General features: G+C 40.8%; 1 protein-coding gene and 1 long non-coding RNA gene across 4 annotated transcripts in view; one reads left to right on the forward strand and one right to left on the reverse strand.

The window, feature by feature from the left end:
- The window catches only part of LOC122551644 (uncharacterized), a 59,191-nt gene extending 42,932 nt beyond the window's left edge, over nucleotides 1-16,259 (forward strand). Inside the window, exons 3-4 of the long non-coding RNA XR_015757698.1 lie at nucleotides 14,452-14,685; nucleotides 15,645-16,259. This is a non-coding gene — a long non-coding RNA (uncharacterized LOC122551644). The remainder of the gene's footprint in view (nucleotides 1-14,451; nucleotides 14,686-15,644) is intronic.
- Nucleotides 1-27,477, reverse strand: part of slc38a11 (solute carrier family 38 member 11) — an 85,800-nt gene that overhangs the window by 13,175 nt on the left and 45,148 nt on the right. For all 3 annotated transcript variants that reach the window (XM_043694501.2, XM_087989103.1, XM_087989102.1), the window contains exons 8-9: nucleotides 16,253-16,323; nucleotides 4,842-5,003 (exon numbers count right to left, since the gene is read on the reverse strand). In XM_043694501.2, coding sequence (XP_043550436.2) covers nucleotides 4,842-5,003; nucleotides 16,253-16,323 — 233 coding nt within the window. The remainder of the gene's footprint in view (nucleotides 1-4,841; nucleotides 5,004-16,252; nucleotides 16,324-27,477) is intronic.

Here is a 27,477-nt window from a genome sequence, read left to right on the forward strand (position 1 = left end):
CCAAACCCTTCCTATTCATATGCCCATCCAAATGCCTCTTAAATGTTGCAATTGTACCAGCCTCCACCGCATCCTCTGGCAGCTCATTCCATACACATACCACCCTCTGCATGAAAAAGTTGCCCCTTAGGTCTCTTTTATATTTTTCCCCTCTCACCCTAAACCTATGCCCTCTAGTTCTGGACTCCCCGACCCCAGGGAAAAGACTTTGTCTATTTATCCTATCCATGCCCCTCATAATTTTGTAAACCTTTATAAGGTCTCCCCTCAGCCTCCGATGCTGTAGGGAAAACAGCCCCAGCCTGTTCAGCATCTCCCTGTAGCTCAGATCCTCCAACCCTGGCAACATCCTTGTAAATCTTTTCTGAACCCTTTCAAGTTTCACAACATCTTTCCGATAGGCAAGAGACCAGAATTGCATGCAATATTCCAACAGTGGCCTAACCAATGTCCTGTACAGCTGCAACATGACCTCCCAACTCCTGTACTCAATACTTTGACCAATAAAGGAAAGCATACCAAACGCCGCCTTCACTATCCCATCTACCTGCGACTCCACTTTCAAGGAGCTATGAACCTGCACTCCAAGGTATCTTTGTTCAGCAACACTCCCTAGGACCTTACCATTAAGTGTATAAGCCCTGCTAAGATTTGCTTTTCCAAAATGCAGCACCTCGCATTTATCTGAATTAAACTCCATCTGCCACTTCTCAGCCCATTGGCCCATCTGGTCCAGATCCTGTTGTAATCTCAAGTAACCCTCTTCGCTGTCCACTACACCTCCAATTTTGGTGTCATCTGCAAACTTACTAACTGTACCTCTTATGCTCGCATCCAAATCATTTATGTTAATGACAAAAAGTAGAGGGCCCAGCACCGATCCTTGTGGCACTCCACTGGTCACAGGTCTCCAGTCTGAAAAACAACCCTCCACCACCACCCTCTGTCTTCTACCTTTAAGCCAGTTTTGTATCCAAATGGCTGGTTCTCCCTGTATTCCATGAGATCTAACCTTGCTAATCAGTCTCCCATGGGGAACCAGTAATATCAATATCTCTATAAAGAACCACCTGGGGAGAAATCTCAAATTGTGTTAGTTCTTCTGAATGAGAAAGATTACAGGCAGGCAAGCTCAAAATGTGGGCAATCCCAACAAAATCAGTCAACTCATCCTTCACTGCATGGGAAAAAGACATATAGGTCTGTAATCATGCTCCACAGCCATGCGAGGATGCACATAAGATGCTTTTAAACACGTAAGAAATGGCCACTTTTTTAAGTTGTAGAGGAAATAACAATGAGGATGATGAGCTCATATTTTTCACTTCATCACAGATTTATGAGATTCATGGGCTTCATTAAATTTGACAGTGGGGAAAAAAATGAGTACACAATATTGACTAAGAGGACTAAATCAATCTCCATACTCATAGCTGCTTTCTTATCTGTTCTTTGGAAAGGTTTTGTTCATAAAGGCTACTTTCTACACTTTGAATTTTTGCTGTATGCTTTGGAAATTATTTTCTGCACTACCATACCAGAAAGTGTGCTCCTTATCCCACCTTAGATCAGATCTCAGATGAAGTCTCAGATGTCCAGCAATAGCACATGAACATTGACCTCTGGATCTGCAGAACAGAGGGCAGCGTAACGAGATGCAGCATGGAAGGGAACAACAGAGGATTCACAGGAAGCAATACTCATAACACAATGTCCACAGGCAGAGTTGAGTTTCCTTTGCATAACTGAACAGAAGTGTCTCAGGAGGTTCAAAATATCATGTCAGATGGTGATAGACATATGCAGTCTCTGAGAAGATGACTTCCAGCTTGCTGGATTTGTTGGGGTTTATAAATTTTAAAATCCTGTTCAATTGTCAACCTCCTCTTTCAATACCTTCTATAGCCTTTCCCTTTAATCTTGTAAGGTTTTTCTCAAAGGCATTAAGAATTAAGTTTTGAGGGTCCATCATCTGTCATCAATAGTTCTTTCATGCTTTCGTATGAATGTAAAAGTTGACATTTCATTTGGATAAAATGAGATGCAGCAAAACACATGAACCTATTTGCACCAAAAAATGTCAAGTTTTTTTAGCGTATTGCATACAAGGCTGTAAGTGAAGTAAGTTGAAACTTTATTGCTGGAACAGCACAGCAGGTCAGGCAGCATCCAGGGAACAGGAGATTCGACGTTTCGGGCACAGGCCCTTCTTCAGGAATGAGCAGAGAGTGTTCAGCAGGAGAAGATAAAAGGTAGGGAGGAGGGACTTGGAGGAGGGGCGTTGGATCTACCACCTATCACATTTCCAACGCCCCTCCTCCAAGTCCCTCCTCCCTACCTTTTATCTTCTCCTGCTGAACACTCTCTGCTCATTCCTGAAGAAGGGCCTGTGCCCGAAACGTCGAATCTCCTGTTCCCTGGATGCTGCCTGACCTGCTGTGCTGTTCCAGCAATAAAGTTTCAACTTTGATCTCCAGCATCTGCAGACCTCACTTTCTCCTGTAAGTGAAGTAACACTTCCAACAGATGACTGTGAAATTGATGGTTTTTTTAGATTAGATTCCCTACAGTATGGAAACAGGCCATTGGGCCCAACAAGTCCACACCAACCCTCTGAAGAATAACCCATCCAGATCCATTCCCCTACCCTATATTTACACGGACTAATACACCTAGCACTACGAGCAATTTAACCTGGCCAATTCACCCGACCAGCACATCTTTGGATTGTGGGAGGAAACCAGAGCACTCAGAGGAAACCCACACAGACATGGGGAGAATGTGCAAATCCCACACAGATGGTCGCCCAAGGTGGGAATCAAACATAGGTCCCTAGCACTGTGAAGCAGCAGTGCTAACCACTGAGCCATTGTGCTGCCCTTTTCCTTTTTCATGAATGTGAGGAGGCAATCACTATCAATGACAGACATTTTTATTATAGAATACATCTTTCCAGCTGCTTTGATTCCCCTTTTCTGACTGATGTTCAGTATGAGGTCACAATCTGGCCATCTCTCTCCACTGATCCCGCATGATTCTTTATGACCCTTTTATATGCATTCCTTCCCATGTTAGCCTCCTGGCAGGTCACCTCAATGCTGGTATCAGCAACATGTCCTGCAGCTGACCTTTTGGAATTGCATCAAAAAGATCTTCCTGATTACTTGCAAAAGTGTATTTTGAGGATGGTTACCTTTATTAGCTACTGCAGATGCATGAAGGTTGCAACAGCTCATTATTTCCCAATGAGTGAGCACTTAAAGAGAGGGATTTGCAATGCTCATTTAACTCAAAGACAACTACTGGAAACCTGAAACAATTTAATTCACCATCTTGTGAAAGTTATTATCTATCTTCTCATAACTTTTTATGATTGTAGGTTCGTGTCCTATCTGGCTTGAGGGCAATGTCCCTCCTTAACTGTGGCCCATGTTGATGCTTCCCTATGCGGTGATGTAAGGATGACTTCTGTTTGTAGGCGGCATGGTGGCACAGTGGTTAGCACTGTTGCCTCACAACGCCAGAGACCCGGGTTCAATTCCCACCTCAGGCAACTGACTGTGGGGAGTTTGCACATTCTCCCCGTGCCTGCGTGGGTTTCCTCCGAGTGCTCCGGTTTCCTCCCACAGTCCAAACAATATGCAGGTTGGGTGAATTGGCCATGCTAAATTGCCCGTAGTGTTAGGTGAATGGGGTAAATGTAGGGGAATGGGTCTGGATGGGTTGCGCTTCGGTGGGTCGGTGTGGACTTGTTGAGTCGAAGGGCCTGTTTCCACACTGTAAGTAATCTAATCTAATCTAACTTTTCATAATTTTGGCAATCTCCAGAGATCACCCTTATCTGTCCCAGTCTTAGCTTTGCTTGAACTCATCTCTTTCTTGTTATGTGAATGATGTGCACCCCTAATATCCTTCCTACAATGAAATGCTTAGAGCTACATACATTCACTTAATAGTGCCAGAATATATCTTCTTGTGCAATGTCAACATCACCACTACCTCTGTATTCTACATTCCTGCAAAAAATGTATACGACTTGCCATTTTTTTCCTCAACTTCATGCTCAAAAGTAGGCAATGTTGAGAAAAATTCAACCATATGGATTAATTGTGACATTACCAAGGAAGTAGTTTGAAGAAAGTTCATCTGAGTACAGAACAGCCTTGATTATCTGAACATCAATTATCTGAATTTCACATTATCTGAACAAGATCTCAAGGTCCTGTAAAAACGTTACACGAACAATCAGTTATCCAAATAAAATACTCCCTGCAGGTCTCGTTTGGATAATCGAGGATGTTCTGTACTTTAATTGTGCTTTGATAAGTGGTGTTGGTTGTACAGAGTTCAAAAATATGATCCAAAATAAGTAATGAAGGGCCAAGAATAGTTGCTAAAGTTTAAAAGAACATTCTTCCTATTTCTTTAATGCCTTTAGGACAGCCATTTGACTCATTCCTTTCATTTATTCTGTTTTCTTCAAATTGTCAGTCTGTCAGTTTTTACTTTCTCCATTTAAGTATATATATCGATAATTGAAATCAATGTTGATTTAGAGTGCAGGAACACTAAAAAACTATTAACAGTCAACCAAACTCATAAATGAAATAAAATCAAGATCATTCTCAACATTTCTATCAGTAATTTCTGCAGAGGTTCATCCAATCTCCTTCAGCAACTGTGAAATATGGTAGAAACCCAAGGAAAATGAAATAAATGACCTTTGGCATTCTTAATCCAAAGATTTTACCATTCGTCTGTGAACCTTTGGAAATAGATCAGGAAACCCTGACAGAAATCCTACCTCTGGAATTTTTATTTAAGCTAAATTGCTTGCTTACCTTGTGTATAACCTGTGAACGTAACGTATCCACACACAGCAAATGTCATACTAATGATCAGGGCAAATAACACTGACACATGAGTGATACGAGACCAGTTGTTTATCGTAGGCTGTTCTAACGATCCATAAATTAGAAAACTGTTATGATGACAAACAAAAGCTGTAAGCACAGAATAAAATGTTAATAAATATTATGCTATTTCTTATTTTGATCAAACAAACAAACATTTTTGCGCTTTTGTAAAAGCTATTAACTTTTCTTCTTTTTCCAGACAGGAATTTACTAGAAGAATTTTACTTTATAGAGAACAATGCAGAAAAAAAACAAGCTTCACTGCTTTTGGCGAGATCTTTGTGAATTGGTCATGAATAGATGCAAAATAACTAAAGAATTTTTTCTTTGCTTAAGCTTAGAATTTCTATTAATTATCTTCTATCAATTTGACTATTGATTTAGTGGAAGAAACCTTCAATCACACTTAATATGAAGAAATTAGATATAACATGAAAACAATATGATACTTTTTTACTGAGAACAAATTGCTACCACCAAGCATACAGCAATCTAGGAAATTAGGATATTGAATTCACAGAAGCATTGCAATTGAAAATATTTGTTGCATGATAATGATTGTCAAGAACTTAACAAAATATATAAGTTGGTCTGCTTGAATCATTAAGATTGCACGTACAGTCCGTTCTGCTATAACGTGTGTTTCTTCAACATGAATCGGCTTTAATGTGATTGAAGCATTTAGACCGTTGCTTGTAGAACACAAACTTTCCTTATCTGTATTGGCTATAACATGATTCAGGCCCCATTAACTTAAATAGAGTGGCTATTGTGTGATTTTCTCATAATGCAAGGTTGCACGAGAACTGAATTATCGCATTCTATCAGAACTATAGTTCCAATAAATCAAATACAATTTTGCACTGATATGGAAATTTCCATTCTTACTTAATATCTTGTGGGATATCAACAAGAAACACATTTCTTAAATACAGCATAGAAATTTCTCCAGAACATCCCAATTAAAAATACTCAGTATGGTGAACATGTGGTTATGCTACTAGACTACCAACCCAAATCTTATGGGATATAATTTCCCACATATCCTTTGATTCCTTTAGTCCTAAAAACTATTATGAAATCTTTCTTGAAAATCTTAAATATTTTGGCCTCAAGAATTTCTAGTGGCCAATAATTCCACAGGCTCACCACTCTCGGGTGAAGACATTCCTCTTCATCTGTCTTAAAAGGCCTGTCCCTTATCCTGAGACTATGACCCCTAGTTCTGGAGTTCCTAGTCATTGAGAACATCCTTTCTGCATCTGTGCTGTCTGGTTCTCTTAGAATTTGATAGGTTTCTATGAGATCTCCCTCATTTTTCTAACTCTCGTGAAAATAATCTTAACTGATCCAATCCCTCCCCAAATGTCAGTCTTGTCATTCCAGAAAACAGTCTGGTAAACCTTCTTTGCATTCTCTAAATAACCAGAATATCTTTCTGCAGATAAGAGACCAAAACTGCACACAATACTCCAGGTGTGGTCTCTTCCAGCTGCAACAAGATATTCTTGCTCCTGAATTTGAATCCTCTCACTATGAAGGCCAACATACCATTTGCCTTTTTCACCACCTGCTGCACCTGTAGGCTTACTTTTAGTGACTGGCGCACGACGTCCCATTGCACCTCCCCCTTTTGCAATGTATTTCCATTTAGACACCAATCGGCTACCAAAGTGAATTGCATAAGTACTTTGCATCAGTATTCACAGTGGAAGACACCAGCAGCTTATCAAATGAATCAGAGACCGAGGTGACGATAGTGGCCATCACTAAGGGGAAGGTGCTAGGGAAGCTGAAAGGCCTGAAGGTGGATAAATCATCCAGACCAGATGGACTACACTGCAGAGTTCTGAAGCCATGATTTGGAGGAGCCGGTGTTGGACTGGGGTGGACAAAGTTAAAAATCACACAATACCAGGTTATAGTCCAACAGGTTTATTTGGAAGCCCTAACTTTCGAAGTGCTGCTTCTTCAGGTAGTTGTGAAGCAGGACCATAAGACACAGAATTTATAGCAAAAGATTACATTGATGCAATGATATATTAAACAAACCTAGATTGTTAAGTCTTACATCTTTTACAATGGATTTGCTGGTTTGGTTCATTAATATGTAAATCCCAGAACTTCTTTTAAGTCACATTCTCAAGATAATTTAAGGTTTTATATCAAAAGGTAACATCTCAGCTTAGACAATGCCTTAAAGGTGTGAGTCAGATCAATCTTGAGTCAGCACAGCAGGTCAGGTAGCATACGAGGAGCAGGAAAATCGACGTTTCGGGCATAAGCCCTTCGTCAGGAAAAAATCCTCCCGCATCCTCCAGACAAAAAGGGTAGCCATGGGCACCCGCATGGGCCCCAGCTATGCCTGTCTCTTTGTCAGCTACGTAGAACAATCTATCTTCCGGAGTTACACCGGCAACAGTCTTCACCATTTCCTCTGTATCAGCGCCACCTCGTGTTCCCACGAGAAGGTTGAACAGTTCATTAACTTCACCAATGCATTCCATCCTGACTTTAAATGCACCTGGACTATCTCTGACACCTCTCTCCCCTTCCTGGACCTCTCCATCTCCATCAACAGTGACCGACTCAACACTGACGTTTTCTACAAACCCACCGACTCCTGCAGCTACCTGGATTACACCTCATCCCACCTGCCTCCTGTAAAAATGCAATCCCCTATTCCCAATTCCTTTGCCTCCGCTGCTTCTGCTCCCAGGAGGACCATTTCCACCACAGAACACATTAGATGGCCTCCTTCTTTAAAGACCGCAATTTCCTCTCCCACATGATTGAAGATGCCCTCAAACGCATCTCATCCACGTTCCGCACCTTCACCCTCAAAACCCACCCCTCCAACTGCAACAAGGACAGAACTCCCCTGGTCCTCACCTTCAAACCCACCAACCTCCGTATAAATCGCATCATCCACCAACATTTCTGCCACCTACAAACGGACCCCACCACCAGGGATATATTTCCCTCCCCAGCTCTATCTGCTTTCCGTAAAGATCGTTCCCTCTGTGACTACCTCATCAGGTCCGCGCCCCCTAACAACCCACCCTTCCCTCCTAGCACCTTCCCCTTCCACCGCAGGAATTGCAAAACCTGCACCCACACCTCCTCCCTCACCTCCATCTAAGGCCCCAAAGGAGCCTTCCACATCCATCAAAGTTTCACCTGCACTTTCACACATCATTTATTGTATCCATTACTCCCGATGCAGTCTCCGTTACATTGGGGAGACTGGACGCCTTCTTGCAGAGCACTTTAGAGAACATCTCCGTGACACCCGCACCAATCAACCCAACCACCCTGTGGCTGAACATTTCAACTCCCCTTCCCACTCTGCCGAGGACATGCAAGTCCTGGACCTCCTCCATCACCACTCCCTTACCACCCGATGCCTGGAGGATGAACGTCTCATCTTCTGCCTCTGGACCCTTCAACTCCATGGCATCAATGTGGACTTCACCAGTTTCCTCATTTCCCCTTTCCCCCATCTTACCCCAGTTCTAACTTTCCAGCTCAGCACCGTCCTCATGTCCTGTCCCACCTGTCAATCTTCCTTCTGATCTATTCACTCCACCCTTTCCTCTGACCTATCACCTTTGCCCCCACCTCCATCCACCTATTGCACTCTCAGCTACCTTCTCCCCAGCCCCACAACCCACCCATTTATCTCCATCCCCAAGGTTTCCAGCCTCATTCCTGATGAAGTGTTTATGCCCGAAACATCGATTTTCCTGCTCCTTGGGATATTGCCTGACCTGCTGTGCTTTTCCAGCACCACGCTAATCATGATTATAAACTAGTGTTGTGTGAATTATGAAGAGATAGCTGAACAAAGAACAAAGAAAATTTACAGCCCACGAGCAGGCCCTTCAGCCCTCCAAGCCTGAGCCAATCCAAATCCACGGTCTAAGCTTATCGTCCAGTTCCTAAGCATCTGTATCCCTCTGCTCCCCACCTACTCATGCATCTGTCCAGAGACATCTTAAATGAATCTACCGTGCCTGTCTCTACTGGCAACACATTCCAGGCACCTACCACCCTCTGTGTAAAGTACTGCCATGTATAACCCCCTTAAATGTTTCACCTCTCACCCTGAACTCGTGACCTCTCATTATTGAATCCCTCATCCTGGGAAAAAGCTTATCTGTATCTACCCTGTCTATACCCTTCATGATTTTGTAGACCTCAATCAGGTCCCCCCTCAATCTCCTTTTTTTCTAATGAAAACAATCTTAACCTACTCAACCTCTCTTCATAGCTAGCACCTTCCATACCAGGCAACATCCTAGCAAACCTTCTCTCCACTCTCTCCAAAGTGTCCACGTCCTTTTGGTAATGTGGCGACCAGACCTGTACACAGTATTCTAAATGAGGACGAACCAAAGTCTTGTACAATTTTAACATGACCTGCCAGTTCTTATACTCAATACCCCACCCAATGAAGGCAAGCATACCATATGCCTTCTTAACCACTCTATCCACCTGTGCAGCCACCTTCAGGGTACAATGGACCTGAACTCCCAGATACCTCTGCTCATCAACTTTTCCCAAGGCTCTTCCATTCACAGTATAGTTCGCTCTAGAATTAGACCTTCCAAAATGCATCATCTCACATTTTCCTGGATTGAATTCCATCTGTCACTTCTCTGCCCAACTCTCCAGTCTATCTATATTCTCCTGTATTCTTTGACAGTCCCCTATGCTTTCTGCTACTCCACCAACTTTCATGTCATCTGCAAACTTACAGATCAGACCAACAATGCCCTCTTCCAGATCATTTATGTATATTACAAACAACAGTGGCCCCAGCACTGATCTCTGTGGAACACCACTGGTCACCTTTCTCCATTTCAAGAAACTCCCTTCAACTATTACTCTTTGTCTCTGGTTGCTCAACCAGTTCTTTATCCGCCTAGCTGGAACATCCTGCACATCATGTGACTTCACTTTCTCCATTAGTTTACCATGTGGAACCTTATCAAACGCCTCACTAATATCCATGTATATGACATCTGCAGCCCTTCCTTCACCTATCATCTTGGTCCCTTCCTCAAAGAACTCTATTAAGTTGGTAAGGCACGATCTACCCCGCACAAAACGATGTTTCCTATCACTGATAAGCCCATTCTTTTCCAAATATAAAAAGTTTTTTTCCTCAGTACCTTCTCCAGCAACTTTCCCACCACTGACATCAGGTTCACTGGTCTGTAGTTACCTAGAATATTCCTACTACCCTTCTTGTACAGGGGGACAACATGGGCAACCCTCCAGTCCTCTGGCACCCCACCTGTCTTTCAGGATGCTACAAAGATATCTGTCAGGCCCCCAACTATTTCCTCTCTCAACTCCCTCAGCAACACTGATGCAAAGTAATCAATGAAAATCTCATCCATTTTCTCAGGTTTGACACACAATCTTTTTTCCTTACCCTTTAGTGGACCAACCCTTTCTCTGGTTACACTTTTGCTTCTTATATAAGAATAATAGGCCTTGCGATTCTCCTTAATTCTGCTCACTAAAGTTATTTCATGACCCCTTTTCGCCCACTTGATTCCTCATTTAAGACTGGTCCTATTTTTCCAATATTCCTCCAAGGCCCGTTCTGTTCTTAGCTGCCTGGACTTTATGTACGCTTCCCTTTTCCTCTTGGCTAGATGCACGATTTCTCCTGTCATCCACGTTCATGAATCTTGCCTTTCCTATCCCCTGTTATCAAAGGGCTTGCCTATCCTGCACTATCTTCAACCCATCTTTGAAAACCTCCCACATATCAAATGTGAACCAATACACACTTCCAAGCTCCTGCCTAATTTTGATATAATTGGCCTTGGCCCAGTTTAGTATTCGTCCCTTGGCACCACTCTCATCTTTGTCTACGAATATTCTAAAACTTACAGAATTGTGGTCACTATTCCCAAATAAATCTCCCACTGCAACTTTTACAACCTGGCATGGTTCATTCCCCAACACCAGGTCCAATATGGCCCCTTCCCTTGTTGGACTATTGACATACTGCTCTAGAAAACTTTCCTGGGTGCTCCTTACAAATTCTGCCCCATCCAAACCTCTGATACTAAGTCTATCCCAGTCAATGTTGGGAACATTAAAATCACCGATCACCACCACCCTGTTGCCTCTACATCTTACCATAATCTGTTTACCTATTTGTTCTTCTACCTCTCACTCACTGTTGGGAGGTCTGTAATACAGCCCCAACAATGCAACTGCACCCTTCTTAGTTCTCAGCTCTACCCATAATGCCTCAGTGCTGAAGCCTTCCATAGTGTCCTCCTTTAGCACAGCCATGATATCATCCCTGACCAGCAATGCAAATCCTCCTCCCCCCACCTTTTACTTCCCTCTCTGTCCTGACTGAAGCACCTGTATTCTGGAACATTTAGTTGCCAACATGATGAAGGCATTGATGGTGATTTTTTTTAGGAATGACTGAAGTCAGGGACGGTCTCAGCTGACTGGAAAATGGCTAATGCAATGCCCCTGTTTAAGAAGGGAGGGAGGCAGAGACAGGAAATGATATGCTGTTTAGCCTGACCTCAGTCATTGGTCAGATTTTAGAGTCCATTATTGAGGATGCAATTACTGAGTTCTTGGGAGTGCATAATAAAATAAGATGCCTGACAGATCTGTTGGAAATTCTTTGGGGAGGTAACAAGCATGTTTGACAAAGGAGAGCCAGTGGGCATGATCTATTTGGATTTCTCAAAGGCCTTTGGCAAAGTGCCACACACAAGCCTGTTAAATGGAGTCCATGGTGTTAGGGGTAAGATACTGGCATGGATAAAGGATTACTTGCAGAACATTTCAGAGAACACCTCTGGGACACCTGGACCAACCACCCCGTGGCTCAACACTTCAACTCCCCCTCCCACTCCACCAAGGACATGCAGGTCCTTGGACTCCTCCATCGCCAGACCATAGCAAAACAACAGCTGGAGGAAGACCGCCTCATCTTCCGCCTAGGAACCCTCCAACCACAAGGGATGAACTCAGATTTCTCCAGTTTCCTCATTTCCCCTCCCCCCACCTTCTCTCAGTCAAATCCCTCGAACTCAGCACCGCCTTCCTAACCTGCAATCTTCTTCCTGACCTCTCTGCCCCCACCCCCACTCCGGCCTATCACCCTCACCTTGACCTCCTTCCACCTATCACATTTCCAATGCCCCTCCCCAAGTCCCTCCTCCCTAACTTTTATCTTAGCCTGCTGGACACACTTTCCTCATTCCTGAAGAAGGGCTCATGCCCGAAACGTTGATTCTCTTGTTCCTTGGATGCTGCCTGACCTGCTGTGCTTTTCCAGCAACACATTTCCAGCTCTGATCTCCAGCATCTGCAGTCCTCACTTTCTCCTGGATAAAGGATTGACTGACTGGCAGAGAACAGAGAGTAGGGGTAAAGGGATCTTTTTTAGGATGACAGCCAGTCAATAGTTCAATTCCATGGGCATCTGTGTTGGGACCAAAGCTATTCCGGCTATACATTAATGATCCGGACGAAGGGACTGAGGGCATTGTTGCTGAGTTTGCAGATGACCACAAAGATAGATGGAGGGACGGATAGTGGTGAAGAAGTGGGGAGGTTGCAGAAAGACTTGGATAGGCTGGGCGAGTGGGCAAACAAGTGGAAGATGGAATACAATTTGGGTAAATATGAGGTTATACACTGTGGTAGGAAGAGTAGAGGTATAGGTTATTTTCTTAACAGGGAAAGGCTTTGGAAATCTAAAACACAAAGTGACTTGGGAGTCCTAGATCATAACTGTCTTAAGGTGCATACAGGTTCAGTTGGCAGTTTGGAAGTTGAATGCAATATTGGCATTTATTTCAAGAGGGCTAGATTAGAAGACCAAAGATGTGCTGCTGAATCTGTATTAGACTGTGGTCAGACTGCATTTGCAATATTGCAATAGGGCAGATTTGGACCCTATACCTAAGGAAGAACGTGCTGGTGTTTGGAGAGGATCAAGAGGGGTTTTACAAGAATGATCCTAGGAATGAAGAGCGTGTCATATGAGAACCGGTTGAAGACTCTTGGTCTATTCTCAGTGGAATTTAGAAGGATGAGAAGGGATCTGATTGAAACTTACTATGTACTGAGAGGCCTGGATCGTGTGGACATAGAGATGTTATCACTTGTGAGAGAGACTAGGACCTGAGGCGTAAGCTCACAGTGAAGGGACAAGCATTTAGAACTGAGATGAACACCTTCTTCAGCCAGAGGGTGGTTAATCTGTGGAACAGAGGGCTGTGGAGGTCAAGTCATTGAGTGCATTTAAGACAAAGATAGATAGGTTCTTGATTAGTAAGAAGATAAAAGGTTACAGAAGAAAAAGGCAAGAGAATGTATTTGAGAAACATATCAACCATGATCGATTGATGGAAGAGACTTAATGGGCCAAATGACCTAATTCTGCTCTGACATCTTATGGTCATATGGTGTAAAAGTGACTGGCAATGAATTCAACTGCTGGAATCAAGCAGGGCCACAGAAGATGTGATAAGTAATACCAAAATGACAAGCCTTAAGGCCTTGTGCCTTAATGCACTGAGCATTCTCTATAAAGCAGATGAATTAGCTGTGCAAATGGACCTAAACAGGTATGATATAGTTGATAAAATATAGATGTGGTTGTAGTGTGACCAGGAATGGGAACTGAATATCCAGTGGTTTTCTGTTTCTAAAAAGGACAGATGCAAAGGAAAAGGAGATGGGTGGCACTGTTGTTTAAAAAGGAAACTAATGCAATTGTAAAGAAGGATATGATGAAATGGAATCTGTATGGGTTGAGTTTAGCAAACCAAAGGGGTAGGATATAATAGTGGGTGTTGTATCTAAACCCCCAAAATGCAGTAGTACTATGTGGCAGGCATTAAAACAGAAATCAGGAATGTCTGTAATCAAGGTGCAGCTATAATTACAGGCAAATTCAATTTCCACATAGATTGGACACATCAAATCAGTAGCAAAACCATCGAGGAAGAATTCTTTGACTGCATACAGGATCATTTTAGGAATCAATACATTGTGGAACCAATTAGAAACAAGGCCATCCATCCTTGACTAGTATTGTGTAATGAAGAAGGAATAATTAATAATCTACTTGTCTATGGCATCTTAAGAGTGAGTAACCATAATTGGATTGAGTTCTTCATTAAGGTGGACAGTGACATAGTTGTTTCTGAGGCTAGAGTCCTGAATTTAACTAAAGGAAATACTGATGGTATAAAGCGCGAGCTAACTATGGTAAATTGAGGAACATTATTTAAAGAGATGATGGTAGATAAGCAATGAATGAACTTCAAAAGCTATTCATCTTACTCTGGCATAAAAATAAAACAGGAATGTGGTCAGGCCATGGAAAATAAGGGGAAGTATATCCAAGTGAGTGAGTAAACACTAAGAAAGTAAGCTAAGAACCATAAGATGCTTCCTGTGTAGATGCATGAGATGAATCTGCAGCCAAAGTTATCTTGCTGAAGCATGCAAGTCATGTGTTCCTCAGGTCAGAAGTGATGTGTGAATTTGTCAGAAACCATCCATGTTGATGTGCTGAGGCTGGTGGTTTAATGATGCCCATTGCATGGATAAAGGTTGGATAAAGATGCTGTCCATGGAGCTTGGAAGGACGTTGCAGAGAAGACAGAGTTGCTTGAGTGTCTAGAGAAGCAATCAGTGAACTGCTGCTGCTGCCAAGTTGGACTTTCATGTTGGACATTGGCACCATCTAGTTTCTCAGGTAAGGCGAAGATAGTTGTGAGCTTCATTAAAATGACATAAATTAAGCTATTAAGGAGATGAAAATGCACAGAAATAAGGTAGTCACCACTCATCGATAAGATTCATAACTTGCACTTTAAATCCTAAATGAAGCAGAAATTTCTGTCCTGTATGTTCCGGTCTGACCATCATAATTTTTGAACATTGCATGTGATAAACCTGGTAATAGAGGGTTTTTACAAAGAAAGTAACTATGAATGCATCTGGATTGCATAAAAGTTCAATGAGTTTATTAATGTCTAATGGGAAAGGGTAGGATGGAGAAGGTTACAACAGCTATCAAGTTGGCTACAATTCCTAACCAAAACCTCTATTCTCCTTGCTGTGTCTAACAAGGAACTATAGAGCTTCCTTCAGTGCTTACTTATGAACCTGGTGGAATATATCCTCCAACATTTTAAATAAGATAATTAGTGATTTTTGAGAAGATTTTAGCTCAGGTTGATGATAAGTATGTAAGTTAGCTCGCTGAGCTTGATTTAGACCCTATCTATCTTCCTTTGAAAAAGAATAACTGGAAATGACATCACCCACCTTAAGAAACTAAGACCTATAAATATAAGTATAAATATAAATAGAGAGGCAGAACATACCACCAGCACTTCACAGGGACTCTCACTGATGATGTTACCTAAACATGGTGACAAAATGTCGGAAAACAAACCTTCAAGCTCAGCGAGCTAACTTACTTACAGAAAGAAGATAATTATTTTAACAGACTATTGATTAATTTCAAAAGTTATTTTCATCTCCACATGTTCCAATCTGATGATGCTTTGAGATGTAGGTTAAGTGACAGATCTGTTTTGATTGGCAATGCATCATACTTCAAGATTTCAGAATCTGCGTTGAAATTATGTATTCACTTCACTTGTCTGAAATAGAGGTGTCAATTAAATGTGTTTATTTGTGGTATAGGTGATTCAGCATGGACTGCATGAGACAACACTCTTCAACCACCTGAACCATCCTTTTTGAGGAATTCCTGTCTTATGTACAGAGGAGGATTGTTCTTGTCCATATATCTGTGAATATTATCATCATAGAAAGTGTTTAAATGTTGAGGCTTTGGCCACTGTTAACAGCTTATGTGCTGCTCCTTTCTCCTGTCTTCTCACTTCCTCTCTCCCTGAGTCATGAAGAAGCTCTTTCACAATGGAACACCTTCCTTTCAGTGGTGGAGCACCAGTTAGAAACTTATTTACTATGTTAGACAAGTAATGTATGGGATGCTGAATTCCCTCATGTTTTTAATAGGTCGAGAAACATCTAATCCGGAGTGTTTCGGACACAAAGACTTTCGCTGGTAAAGTATAGACATTGCAAAAAGACAGATACATTATAAAATAATTTCTTCAAATCCCACATAATTAATATTATCTACAGGTTTGTATTACTAAAGAAAATCAAGGCAGTTTATACTTTTAACAATTATTTGTTTAATCATTAATCAGTAACAGTTTGAATTGAAGTATGACAGCTACATTGAAGATAATTAAATAATAGAATCAATATTTAAGACTTACCAAATACCATAACTCCTATTGCTTGTATTGCATTTGGCTGTGCAAATGTCCAAGCATTTTCTGTGGTTGGACTGGAAGGTAAATAAGAATTAGGTAAATTGGTCCATAGTACTCTTTTTGTAGTAATTTCAATGAAAATCAAGATTGGCAGAAACAGTAATTCAATATATGCAGAAAGCAATAATAGACTATTTTTCCATGTTCAGAAAACATGTGGCATTCAGTTCAGATACACTAGTCAAAATCCCAATGAGGATATCATGACTTAAAAGGAGGAACACAGAGTAACTGGTTCTGAATCACGAGTGGCAATTCTGTGTTATTGAATAACACTGCTAACATTTCCTCTGAAAGCAATAAAGCAATGAGACCAAATAATTGCTAAAGCAAGCTTCTAAATCAATTTGGCAGGTATTTTTGCAAGCTGGCAGACTCTGCAATAGAACACTATGCAGAGACAAGCTGTTGTATTGGGAATAAAAATACTATGAAACAAAACCCTTGCTGTACTTTGAGGCTGTGCTTCATTAGTAAACCTGAAATTTATTCAGCATAGGTATTGTGAAATATGAGTACATTAATAATAGCATGCATTGATTTTTAATATTGTGAATGAAGGAAATATTTTAGATATTCTTTGTCCTGTTCAGTAAATAGTGCCTTTCAGGGAAGCTGCTGATCCTTCCAAATATAGTGCCTGCCACATGTTTGATTCATTTACCTATGGAAGACTGTGGATGGAATATTTTCCTGTTAAAAGGGACTACATAAACACATAAACCCCATGCAAGCACTTTGTTGGATCATAAAAGCATGAAATGACACTGTACAGAAGGAAACTATTCAGCTCATGGGCCTGTGCTGGCTCTTTGAAAGAATTCACAGAATCACAGAATTATTACAGTATAGGAGGAGGCCATTTGACCCATCATGTGTGTGTCAATGCTCAAATGAGCATCTCTCTAAGTGCCCTTCTGCTTCTCCCCATAACTGTTAACATTGTTCATTTTCAAATAACCATCTAATTCCCTTCTGAATGCCTTGATTGAAGCTACATTCTCAGATAGTGCATCCCATTCTAGCTATTCACTGCATGAAGATTTTCATTATATTACTTTTGATTTTTTTACTCATCATTTTGAATCAATGCCTCCTCATTCTTGATCTTTCTTTGATTGGGAACATTTTCTCCATATTTACTCTGTTCAGACCTCTTGTGATTGCGAGTACTTCCATTGAATCTCATCAAAAACATCCCTTCTCCAAGGAAGACAGTTTCACCTTCTCCAATCTATCATCATCAAAACTCAAATTCTTAATCTCTGGAACCATTCTCATATACCTTTTCTGCATTCTCTCAAATGCCTTCACACCTTTCCTTAAATCCAAGTACGGGACACAATGGTTCAATGGACTTCAAACCAGTGTCCTATTTAATTTCAATATAACTTTTTTGCTCTTGTACCTTATACTCCATTAATTAAGCCTGGATGCAGAATGTCACATTAACTGGCCCTGCCACGTATAATGATTTGTACACATATACTGTACATCCAAATCCCTCTGCTGCTGTACCACTTTACAGTTGTTACCTCTCCATTTCTTCAAACATCCACTCATCTATTCTTTTCTCATACTTATGCGAACTTTTTTTACTTCAAATATTTACCCAACCGTGGAAGGTGGCAGCAAGGCTTAATGTAGTTCAGAGCTGAGATTAGCTGCTCCTGGCGCTAACGTTTTCTGAAACCACAACCCAAGACTACTTGAATTCCAAGCAGCATAAGCAACAAGTGATAGACAGGGCTAAGTGATTCCACAACAAATGAATCAGGCCTAAGCTCTAAAGTCCTGCAATATCTAGTTGTGAATGATGGTATCTACCTGACAATGTGGAAAATTTTGTTGGTTTAGCAAGTATATTAAAGGTAGACCATATTCAACCCAGCTAATTATTGCCCAATCAGTCTACTCTCGAGCTTCAGTAAATCGACGAAAGATGCCATCAACAGAGCCATCAAGCGGCACCTGCTCAGCAATAACAACCCTCTGATGCTTAGTTTATATTTTGCCAGAGTCACTCAGCCCTTAATCGCCTTTGTTAAAAAATGAGTAAAAGGGTTGAACTCAGATAGGAAGTGAGAGCAATTGTCCTTGACATTGAGGCCATATTTGACTGATTGTGACATCAAGCAGCCATAGCAAAGTTGGAACCAATAGGAATCAGAAGGAAGATTGTCCAATGGTTGGTGTCATACCTGGCATAAAGAATGATTGGTGTGATTTTTTTTCCCCAGGATATTATTACAGAAGATCCTTCATGGAATGTCTGAGACCCAACTTTTCAGCAGCTTTATCAGTGACCTCCTTCCATTATAGGATCAAATTTGGGGATATTTCCTGATGATTGCACAATGCTCAGCACCATTCACAAATTGGAGAAAATGAGGACTGCAGCTGCTGAAGATCGGAATTGAAAAGTGTAGTGCTGGAAAAGCACAGCCAGTCAAGGAGCATCCGAGGAGCAAGAGAGTCGATGTTTCGGGCATAAGCCCTAGATGAAGAGCTTGTACTTGAATCATCAACTCCCCTGCTCCTCGGATGCTGCCTGACCAGCTGTGCCTTTCCAGCACCACACTGTTCGACCATTTACAATTTGTCAGATACTGAAGCAGTCCAATTATATAGGCAACAAGAACTGGACTACTTCCAAGTTTAAACTGATGAGGATCTAGTAACATTTGCACTACTTAAGTGCCGAAGTATTACCCTCTATAACAGGTGAGAATTCAGCCACCTCTCTCTATGTTCAAAGGTATTATATGCATTGTAACTCCACCTGTCAATATCCTTGGGATTACCAGGTTCACCAAAAGTTGAATGAGATTAGCCAGCTAAATATGGTGTCTACAAGAGCCAGCTAGAGGCTAGAAATCCTGCAGTAAGCAACTCACTTCCTGTGTTTTCAAAGTTTGTCTAGCAACTACAAAGCACAAATCAGGAGTGTGATGGATACTCCCCACTTATCTGGATGGGTGCAGCTCCAACAACTCTTCAGAAACTTGTGAACATCCATAACAAAGCAGTCCCTCAAATAGCACCACTCTTCATTCAGTCCATCCACATCCCAAGGACAGTGTGGGCCATATTCAAGATGCACTACAGAAATTCACCGAAATTCTTTAATCAGTACCTTCTAAACCTATAACTACTGCCATCTATAAGGATAAAGGCAACACATACATGGAAACCCAACCACTTGCATGTTCCTCTCCAAGCTACTCATCATCCACTCTTGGAAACATATCACTGTTCCTTCACTGTCACTGGGTCAAAATCCTGGAACTCCCCACTCCCCCTCAACTTACACTGAATGGATTACAGCAGTTGAAGAAGGTAATTCACCTCCACTTTCTCAAGCGCAACTAATTAGGGGCTAAATATATTGGCCTAGCCAGCAACAATCACATCACCTGAAAGAATAAAAATAAACTTTCCTTTGAGATCCAAAGTCCATATTTTGATAAATGTTTCTAATAAGTTATTTTCATTTGAGAATTTCCATTTTAAGGTAGAGATGAGGTAGATTTGCAGATTCTGCTCTGAAAAAGTAACTTTTTTAAAAAAGGTTAGGAAGTCATTTGGGCTATAGACATTTTCATAAAAGCATGTGGATTTAATGAAGTGTCTAGAAGGATACCTTTAAATTTAAATGAAGAAGTTTTACAGAGTTGACATGCAGGAAGACAGACCCATACTTACTGATAATATGAGTTCAGTTCAGAATCATGTTGCACCTTAGAAAATTAGTTTAATATCAGCAGAAGATTAGTTTGTGAAGTCTTAAAAGCATTTAGCTATCCAAGCATGGGAATTTATGGAGAAATTTTCAGGATGCCTGACCCAAAAATGCCAAAACAACTGTGAAGAATCAATTAAGTAATAAATTAAAGAGTTTAAGATGTGAGTGTTCCTACACTGGGATGCAGGAACTAAGATGAATCTTTCATTTGCTGATCACTTTAAGGTTTTTTTTTAATTTTGTGTGATTAAAAAAGACTGGAAGTTTTATGTGAACATGTTCATTGGCTAATCATGACAGGAATCAAACTCTAAAAATGAAAGTTATGGTCTGTCGAGTCACTCTGGAATCTAACTTGCCCAGTATCCATCAGCTGAGATCGTAACAATATGACATCATCATACAGGACAATTTTTAGTGCAGTTCTCAGCATCACCCCTTGCAGAACCTAATACTCAATACAACAAAAACGACACCTAGTTCCAGATATGGGGGTCTTCTCTTATGAAAATACATTGGAGAAGTTGGGACTGTTTTGTGGGAACACTTAACCAGAGGCAGGAAGTGATTGAGAGACTGAACATCAGTCAGTGGTTCCTGAGAGTCACAACCTTGCCCCCGTTCTCCAATGAACCCAGTGCCTGGAAAGCATGACCCCTGTACCACCCACCCCTCACAAATCACATATATTGTTGCTGGATCCTTGAACCTCAGAGCTGCTCTTCAGCCAACCAGGTCCTCCTGCGGAGTTCAGGAGCTGAGCTTAGGAGCTGCAGTTTTCTGATTACCTGCATCTCCGAGTGAGCAATACCTCTACACTTGGGTATCTAATTCCCAAAGATGGCATGTCAGTGTCTACAGAACTGCCTGATTGCCAGAGGATCATGTAGTCCTTCCTTAGAAGATGACTGTAGGTCTCTCACTGGCTCTCCAGTCAACAGGCAAGACCCACATTGTCAATTCCAGCCACAGAGCGGGAGACAGAAATAGCTGCTGCTGTGAAGAGCAGAGGTAACAATTATTTCTGTGTAGCAGGATAGTGGGAAGTCTGATTCTTTTTTCAAAGAAGGGTTCCAAAGAAATGTTCAAGGAATTTAAGGAACAGGGAGTCACCAAAGTGGCCTTGTTGGTGGAAGTCGATTTGGGAATACTCAGAAGGATCAATGGAATGATTTCTGAAGACCACTGGAGACCTTAACTTAGCACAGGTCCTGGTGAGAGAAAGAAAGGGCTTGGATCGTCATCTCAGCATTAATGTCTGCTGAAAGTTTGGTGTGCAGTAAAAACATATCATAAAGAATATTTTGGTTGCCTTAGTTAGTTAATGGGTGATTATCTATTCTTTTGCTTGTTTTTAGTTACTTTTTATGTAGTGTTTTTTTGTTGTGTTGATTTTAGTTTGCATTTTAGAGTAAATGCCTTAAAATGTGAAATCCTGTCCTTTTATTCTTTCCATTGATAGTGTTTCTATTTTAAATCATCAACCTATTCAGGAACTCTAACACATTACAATAAAGATCTAATGACATTCATATGTGCTTCAGAAATTGGCTAAATTGGTTCAAGACATGTAACTCAACACACCAAGAGCTGAGCCTCTACACCTGATCTTATAATGAAAGCCCTTTGGCAGGGGTGGGTATTATGTGGCTCCACCCAAACATGATCAGGCAAAATGTTTTTTTTATGACAGGCTGCATTGCAGCTACTCACAGGTGGAATCGGATACTTATTGGCATGCTGCAGTTATCAAAATTAATTGCAAACTAAATGCAACTGTTACTGTAGTGGTGGACAATATAGGATTTCAACTATGATGAAAATTGAGTGCACTGAAATTCAAATTTTCTTTATTGTATTGACAATATGATTTTAGAACTTTGCAAATGATGAAGCATTAGATCAGTGTCTTAAGTAATATAACCTCTTAATGGGAGATTATCCATGGAAGCAGGTGACATAATTTAGGACTGCTTATATAGTGTATTGCTACTTTAGCAACACACATGATTCTAGGCAAATCTTCACCAATGTAACAATTAACAAAATCAGTATTCATTTGGTAGTGCTAATAAATAATTTAAATAATTCAATATTTATAAATAAATTTAAATAATTGCTTGATAGCATATCACTTGAATGTTGCTAAAATGAAGCAAAGAAGCACAACTTTTCTTGCATCCTAGTTCTGATGAGCGCAAGATGAAAAGCTTCAACTTCTTGTTTCTGTGAACCATACTTTGTAATGATAAGCAGATTTTTAACCAGTGGTATTGCAAAATGTGTATACCATCAACATTGGTGAAAACTGCCAACTTGTGTAAAACCTAATTCTGTAATCCTCTGATAGGACTATGATAAGAACAGAACTTATTCAATATTTCTGTTTAGAACTATTTATGAATTCTAAAGGAAATTATTTGAAAAATTGTAAATCCCAGCTTGTTGAAGTAAATGTTAGTATTTTGTATGATATGAACAGTCCATTTTACTTGCAATTACTAAACAAATAATAATGGAAATTATGTTTCCTTCAGTGGGTTTGAAAGCAGGGGCAGACAAAATTCAATGGGTGGCTTTATCACACTCTCCTAACTCACCGATTCATCCTGAAGAGTTTGCGTCCTGGGGATGCAATGGAAGTGGTAGGGAAATCACTGAATGATTCACCTGCCATTGAAACTACTGAGGTCTTTAAGTGATCAATTAAACACCATTTAATGCCAACATCTCACTGTTATTAGAAGCTTATCTGTATTAGGTGGAGGCCCATAGCTTGACATTTTTAGAAAGATGGGATGGTATTGGACAAAAACGTGGAGAAGCAAATGTTGCGGGTGCCTGGCCTTCTGAACCTATTTCCCCTCTCCACTTAAATCTCCTCACCAAGATCTTCAACACCAGACTTCCCTGTGCTCCTAGGCATAGTAGGACTATCTGTACTCCTGGAGTAGCCACCACTCCAAGAGAATGCTGATGTCACGATAGAGTTGCTGGCCAATCTGATTTATGATTATTAACAAGACAGTCAAATCACCCGCTCTGTACACTCCCTGTATCTCCTAAGTTAAGGTTTATTTCATCCTTTTAGTAGTGACCTGCTTTGCCTTGAGATCTCTGTTTCACTCTCCCATATGGCTGGTATTCTCTACACTTCAGTTTTCTTTTGACTATAATACATTCGCAATGCTTGTGACATAGTCTCTTATGAATTCTGATTTTAAGTCAGTATAATCTCATTTTCCCACTATCTGGTAGAGATCATTAATGAAATCCTCAATGGATACAGGTGGATGCTGCAGTTCTTAATTAAACCTTACCTTTGACAGAATTTTTTTTAACCTGATTTAAATAATTGTTAAAAATGTTTAATTTCTCTGCAAATCTGTGGAATTTTTCACTTCTCCCTTGGCGAGCAAGAGCATCATCTGCTATCCTCCCTTGTGCCCAGTATTTCTTAGTTCAGCCTCTGTTCAAACTTTCCAGTTGAGAAGTTAAATTATGTATGAAGAATTGTCCTTTTCAGAATGTCCAATGTTGTTTTACTTAACTCATTTCAGAAACTAAATCTTCCTGACAATACTATATCTCATGCTATAACTTACTAACTTGAACATGTATCTTTTTTAAAAGATAAATTGGCAGTACGGTGGCTCAGGGGTTAGCACTGTTGCCTAACAACACAAGGGACCCACTTTCGATTCTGGCCCCAGGTGACTGTTTGTGTGTAACATGCACATTCTCCCCTTGTTTCCATCGGTTTCCTTTGGGTGCTCCGGTTTCCTCCCGCAGTTCAAAGATGTGCAGGTTAGGTGGATTAGCCAGGCTAAATTGTCCATAGTGTCTAGGGATGTCCAGGCTAGGTGGATCTGTCATGGGAGGGTTATGAGGCTGGGGTGAGTCTGGGACGGATGCTGTTCAGAGTGTTGGTGAGGACTTGATGGGCTGGAGAGCCTGCTTCCATACTGGAGAGATTCCATGATAATTACTCTGCAGCAATGGATATTCTTCTGCACTTTGCCATTGCATGTGCTTTGTGGCTGTAACTGTTGTTTTCCTTCCTTCATTGCTGTTACAGATATTTTTCCTGCACATCACTGTAGTAAAATAGGTTTTTGTATGCTTCAAAATCTCACCATGACTTTCACTGCATTTGACTTATCTCCCAAGTGAATTCCTGTATTAGAAAAGGATCATGTACTTCTTTAAATACTTCAATGCTTATTTGCTTTATTGGTTTACTTTGTGATTTCTGCATCCCTGGAAGAATTTGCTCTAGACAAAGAGCTAAATAGTTCCTGAAGAGTTACAACATGAGCATTTATCTGACACTGTGGAAAATTACCAGATATATCTTGTTGACAAAATGTTGGGTAAATCCAACCTAGCCAATTGCAGCTTTGTCAGTTTGATTCTAATCCTCAGCAAAGAGGTGGAAGGGGTCATCAGCAGTACTATTAAGTGACATATGCACACTGACATTTAGGTTGGAGTCTGCAAGAGCAACCAGCTCCTGACCTCATTCCAGTCTTGATCCTACCATGGATAAAAGAGTTGAGGTCCACTTTCTCCAGAGTGATCAAGGATGGGCAATAAATGTTATCCTATCCAACAATAGCTACATGCCCCATGAACAAGTATTTATCAGAAAAATCCTCAATGTCTGGTGTACTCAGTACTCAACACGAACTTGGGACAGCTTCTATCGAACACTGCCTCACAATATAGTTTGTACCTCTGCCTGAGAGCTTCAACTTTTTATGTTTCTAAGCACCTTTGGTCAGGTCTAAAATGCTCTGTGTCACTTTCTGAATTTTTCTTGGTGGCGATGTTGCGAAACATTTTTATGGGTTTTGTTTGAGCAAGAGAGAATCTAGCCATCAACCATTGACGCTCCATGGTATTACCACTGCTGGTATTACTCCCCTCCATTAATAACCTGGGGGTTACCACTAACCAGAAACTGAGCTGGACTAACCACATAAACAGGAGCGAATTACTGCAGATGCTGGAATCTGTACTGAATACAAGAATGCTGGAAATCACAAGCAGGTCAGGTAGCATCCATGGAGAGTTTGGATGATGCTTCATCAGAGCTGATCTGAAGTGTGAGGGGGCAGCACTTATGCAATAGTGAGGGAGCAAGTGCTGAGGGCAGGGGGGTGACTGCTTTACAGAACACATTTGGTTCGTGCGCAAGCATGACCCTGAATTTCCCGTAGCCGGTTATTTTAACACAGCATCCTACTCACACGCCCACTTGTCTGTCCTCAGCATGCTACAGTGCTCCAGCAAATCACGGTGCAAATTGGAGGAACAACATCTCATCTTCAGACTAGGCATTTTACAACCTTCTGGATTTAATATTGAGTTCAATTTCAGATTGTGAACCCATTTCTTCCCTTTCTTTTAGCTTTACTTGTTGTATTCTCTGTCACCATGTCCCCACTCCCCTTCTCCCTACTCCAGTGGAACTATCTATTCTTTCCAATCTAGCAGTTAGACACATTGTTGTTCTGCCATTCTCACATTCCAATCACTTAACCTGCTAATTCGCACCACCGGCATCTTTTCTCCCCCACCACTCCACAAACGCCTCCCTCCCCACTACTGTATAAATGCTGCCCCTTGCATACTTCACATCGGCCCTGATGAAGAGTCATCGGGATTCAAAATGTTAGCTTGCTCTCTCTCCATGGATGATACCTCACCTGCTGTGATTTCTAGCAATTTTTGTTTTCAGTAGCCATATAACTAGTCTGGCTACAAGAGCAGGCCTGAGGCTATGAACCGGACATTGAGCAATTCACCTTCTGACTCCAGGAATCCTGTCCACCATTTATAAGGCACAAGTTAAGAGTGTGACTTGACTGGACAGTGCAGTTCCAGAAAAAAACAGTCAGAAACCTGAAGGCTTCTTGACTGCACCACATCCACAAACATTAATTATATCCACCATCGCTGTTCAATCACAGCATTATGTACCATTTACAAGACACACCACAGAAATTTACCAACGCTCCTTAGACATCACCTTCCTAACCCACAACCATTTCCATTGAGAAGTGTAGGGGCAGCAGATACATGGAATCCCTACCACCTGCTAGTTCGCCTCCAAGACAAGATTAGAGATGAAAGTAAATAATCCAAAGTGATAATCCAAATCATAAAAAGTATAAGTGAGATGACTCAGATACTTGGGGATAGGGAGTGCAAGTGGAGAATGATTATCACTTCTATAGAGTAAGACATGGCTATGTAGAGATCTGTATAATTCCTTAATGTACACTAAACCAATTGTACGAATAACTGATAAATCTCTATGAAGCTAGACTAACCAGTATGCCATAATAAGCACATTATTACGAAGCAAAAAGGCAAACATATTACATATTTACAATAATTCTTCCAGATATACTCAGCTGTTTTCCCTAATCTGGCAAGATTCGAACATTAAACTCTGGACTTCCATTTTATCTTCAAAACAAGATTTCTGGATAAACTTGGCTGTACTACTGATCTGGCAAAATGTTAACCTCATCTTCAAAACTGGACTATGAAGAAATGTTGCCTACAACAAACCTTCAAACTAAAATTCTACATTACACAAAATTGTTGGCTAGACACAGTTACCATAGTTACAAGATGATGCAACTCTATTTCCCACATATTAATTCCAGAGACTTAAACAGGGAAGTACTGCAGTGTGTGTCAAGCAGCAAAAATGATTTATTTGTCATATTACCCTTAAAATAAAAGAATAAAAATATACTTTAAAACTTCTTGCATGTGTTGTTACTATTTCTCGCACACCACATTAGCTAAAATTTCTGTTAAGGTTTTATTTTTCCAAAATGACTTACAATTTTCAAAGAAATCAAAGACTATCTATGTTGGCCAGCATCTACCCACCAGTTAGTTAAGCTGATGTCATCAAGCAAAACCACAGAAAACAAAATTGAATGTATAAATGTCAAAACTCACGACTAACAGCTTTGTATAATTAACGCTGTTCAGAAAATGTAAAGATTGAAAAGACTGCTGAGCCATTTCTAATTGCAAAGCTTTTAGATCTGAAAAGAGTGACATTCTCTGTCCTCCCACTCAATCGAACAGCTGACATATAATATTTTAAATTCTTAGTCATCTTTGCATAGTTTAAATTAGGCCTCCTCTGAAGGTTTTGCTTCCCCAATTTTGCTCAGCCAATGAGTAACATTGTAAACAATGTTTTCTTGCCCATCTATTTTAAATTATTTTTTACTGCCCAGGGCTTAGAAGTGAAGCAGTGGTATTTTAGTAAACCACTCTAATTTATTGTATTTTTTATTTGGCTTTACTTCCAATATAACCATTCAGGTACCATGCAGGCAAGTAGCCGCAAGCCAGAATGAGCTGTAAAACAAAAGGAAAGACATGTTGC

The sequence above is a fragment of the Chiloscyllium plagiosum genome, unplaced genomic scaffold (genome assembly GCF_037043375.1).
Source record: "Chiloscyllium plagiosum isolate Xiang-an unplaced genomic scaffold, Cpla_swu_hap1 HiC_scaffold_7, whole genome shotgun sequence".
In the NCBI taxonomy this organism is placed as follows: domain Eukaryota; kingdom Metazoa; phylum Chordata; class Chondrichthyes; order Orectolobiformes; family Hemiscylliidae; genus Chiloscyllium; species Chiloscyllium plagiosum.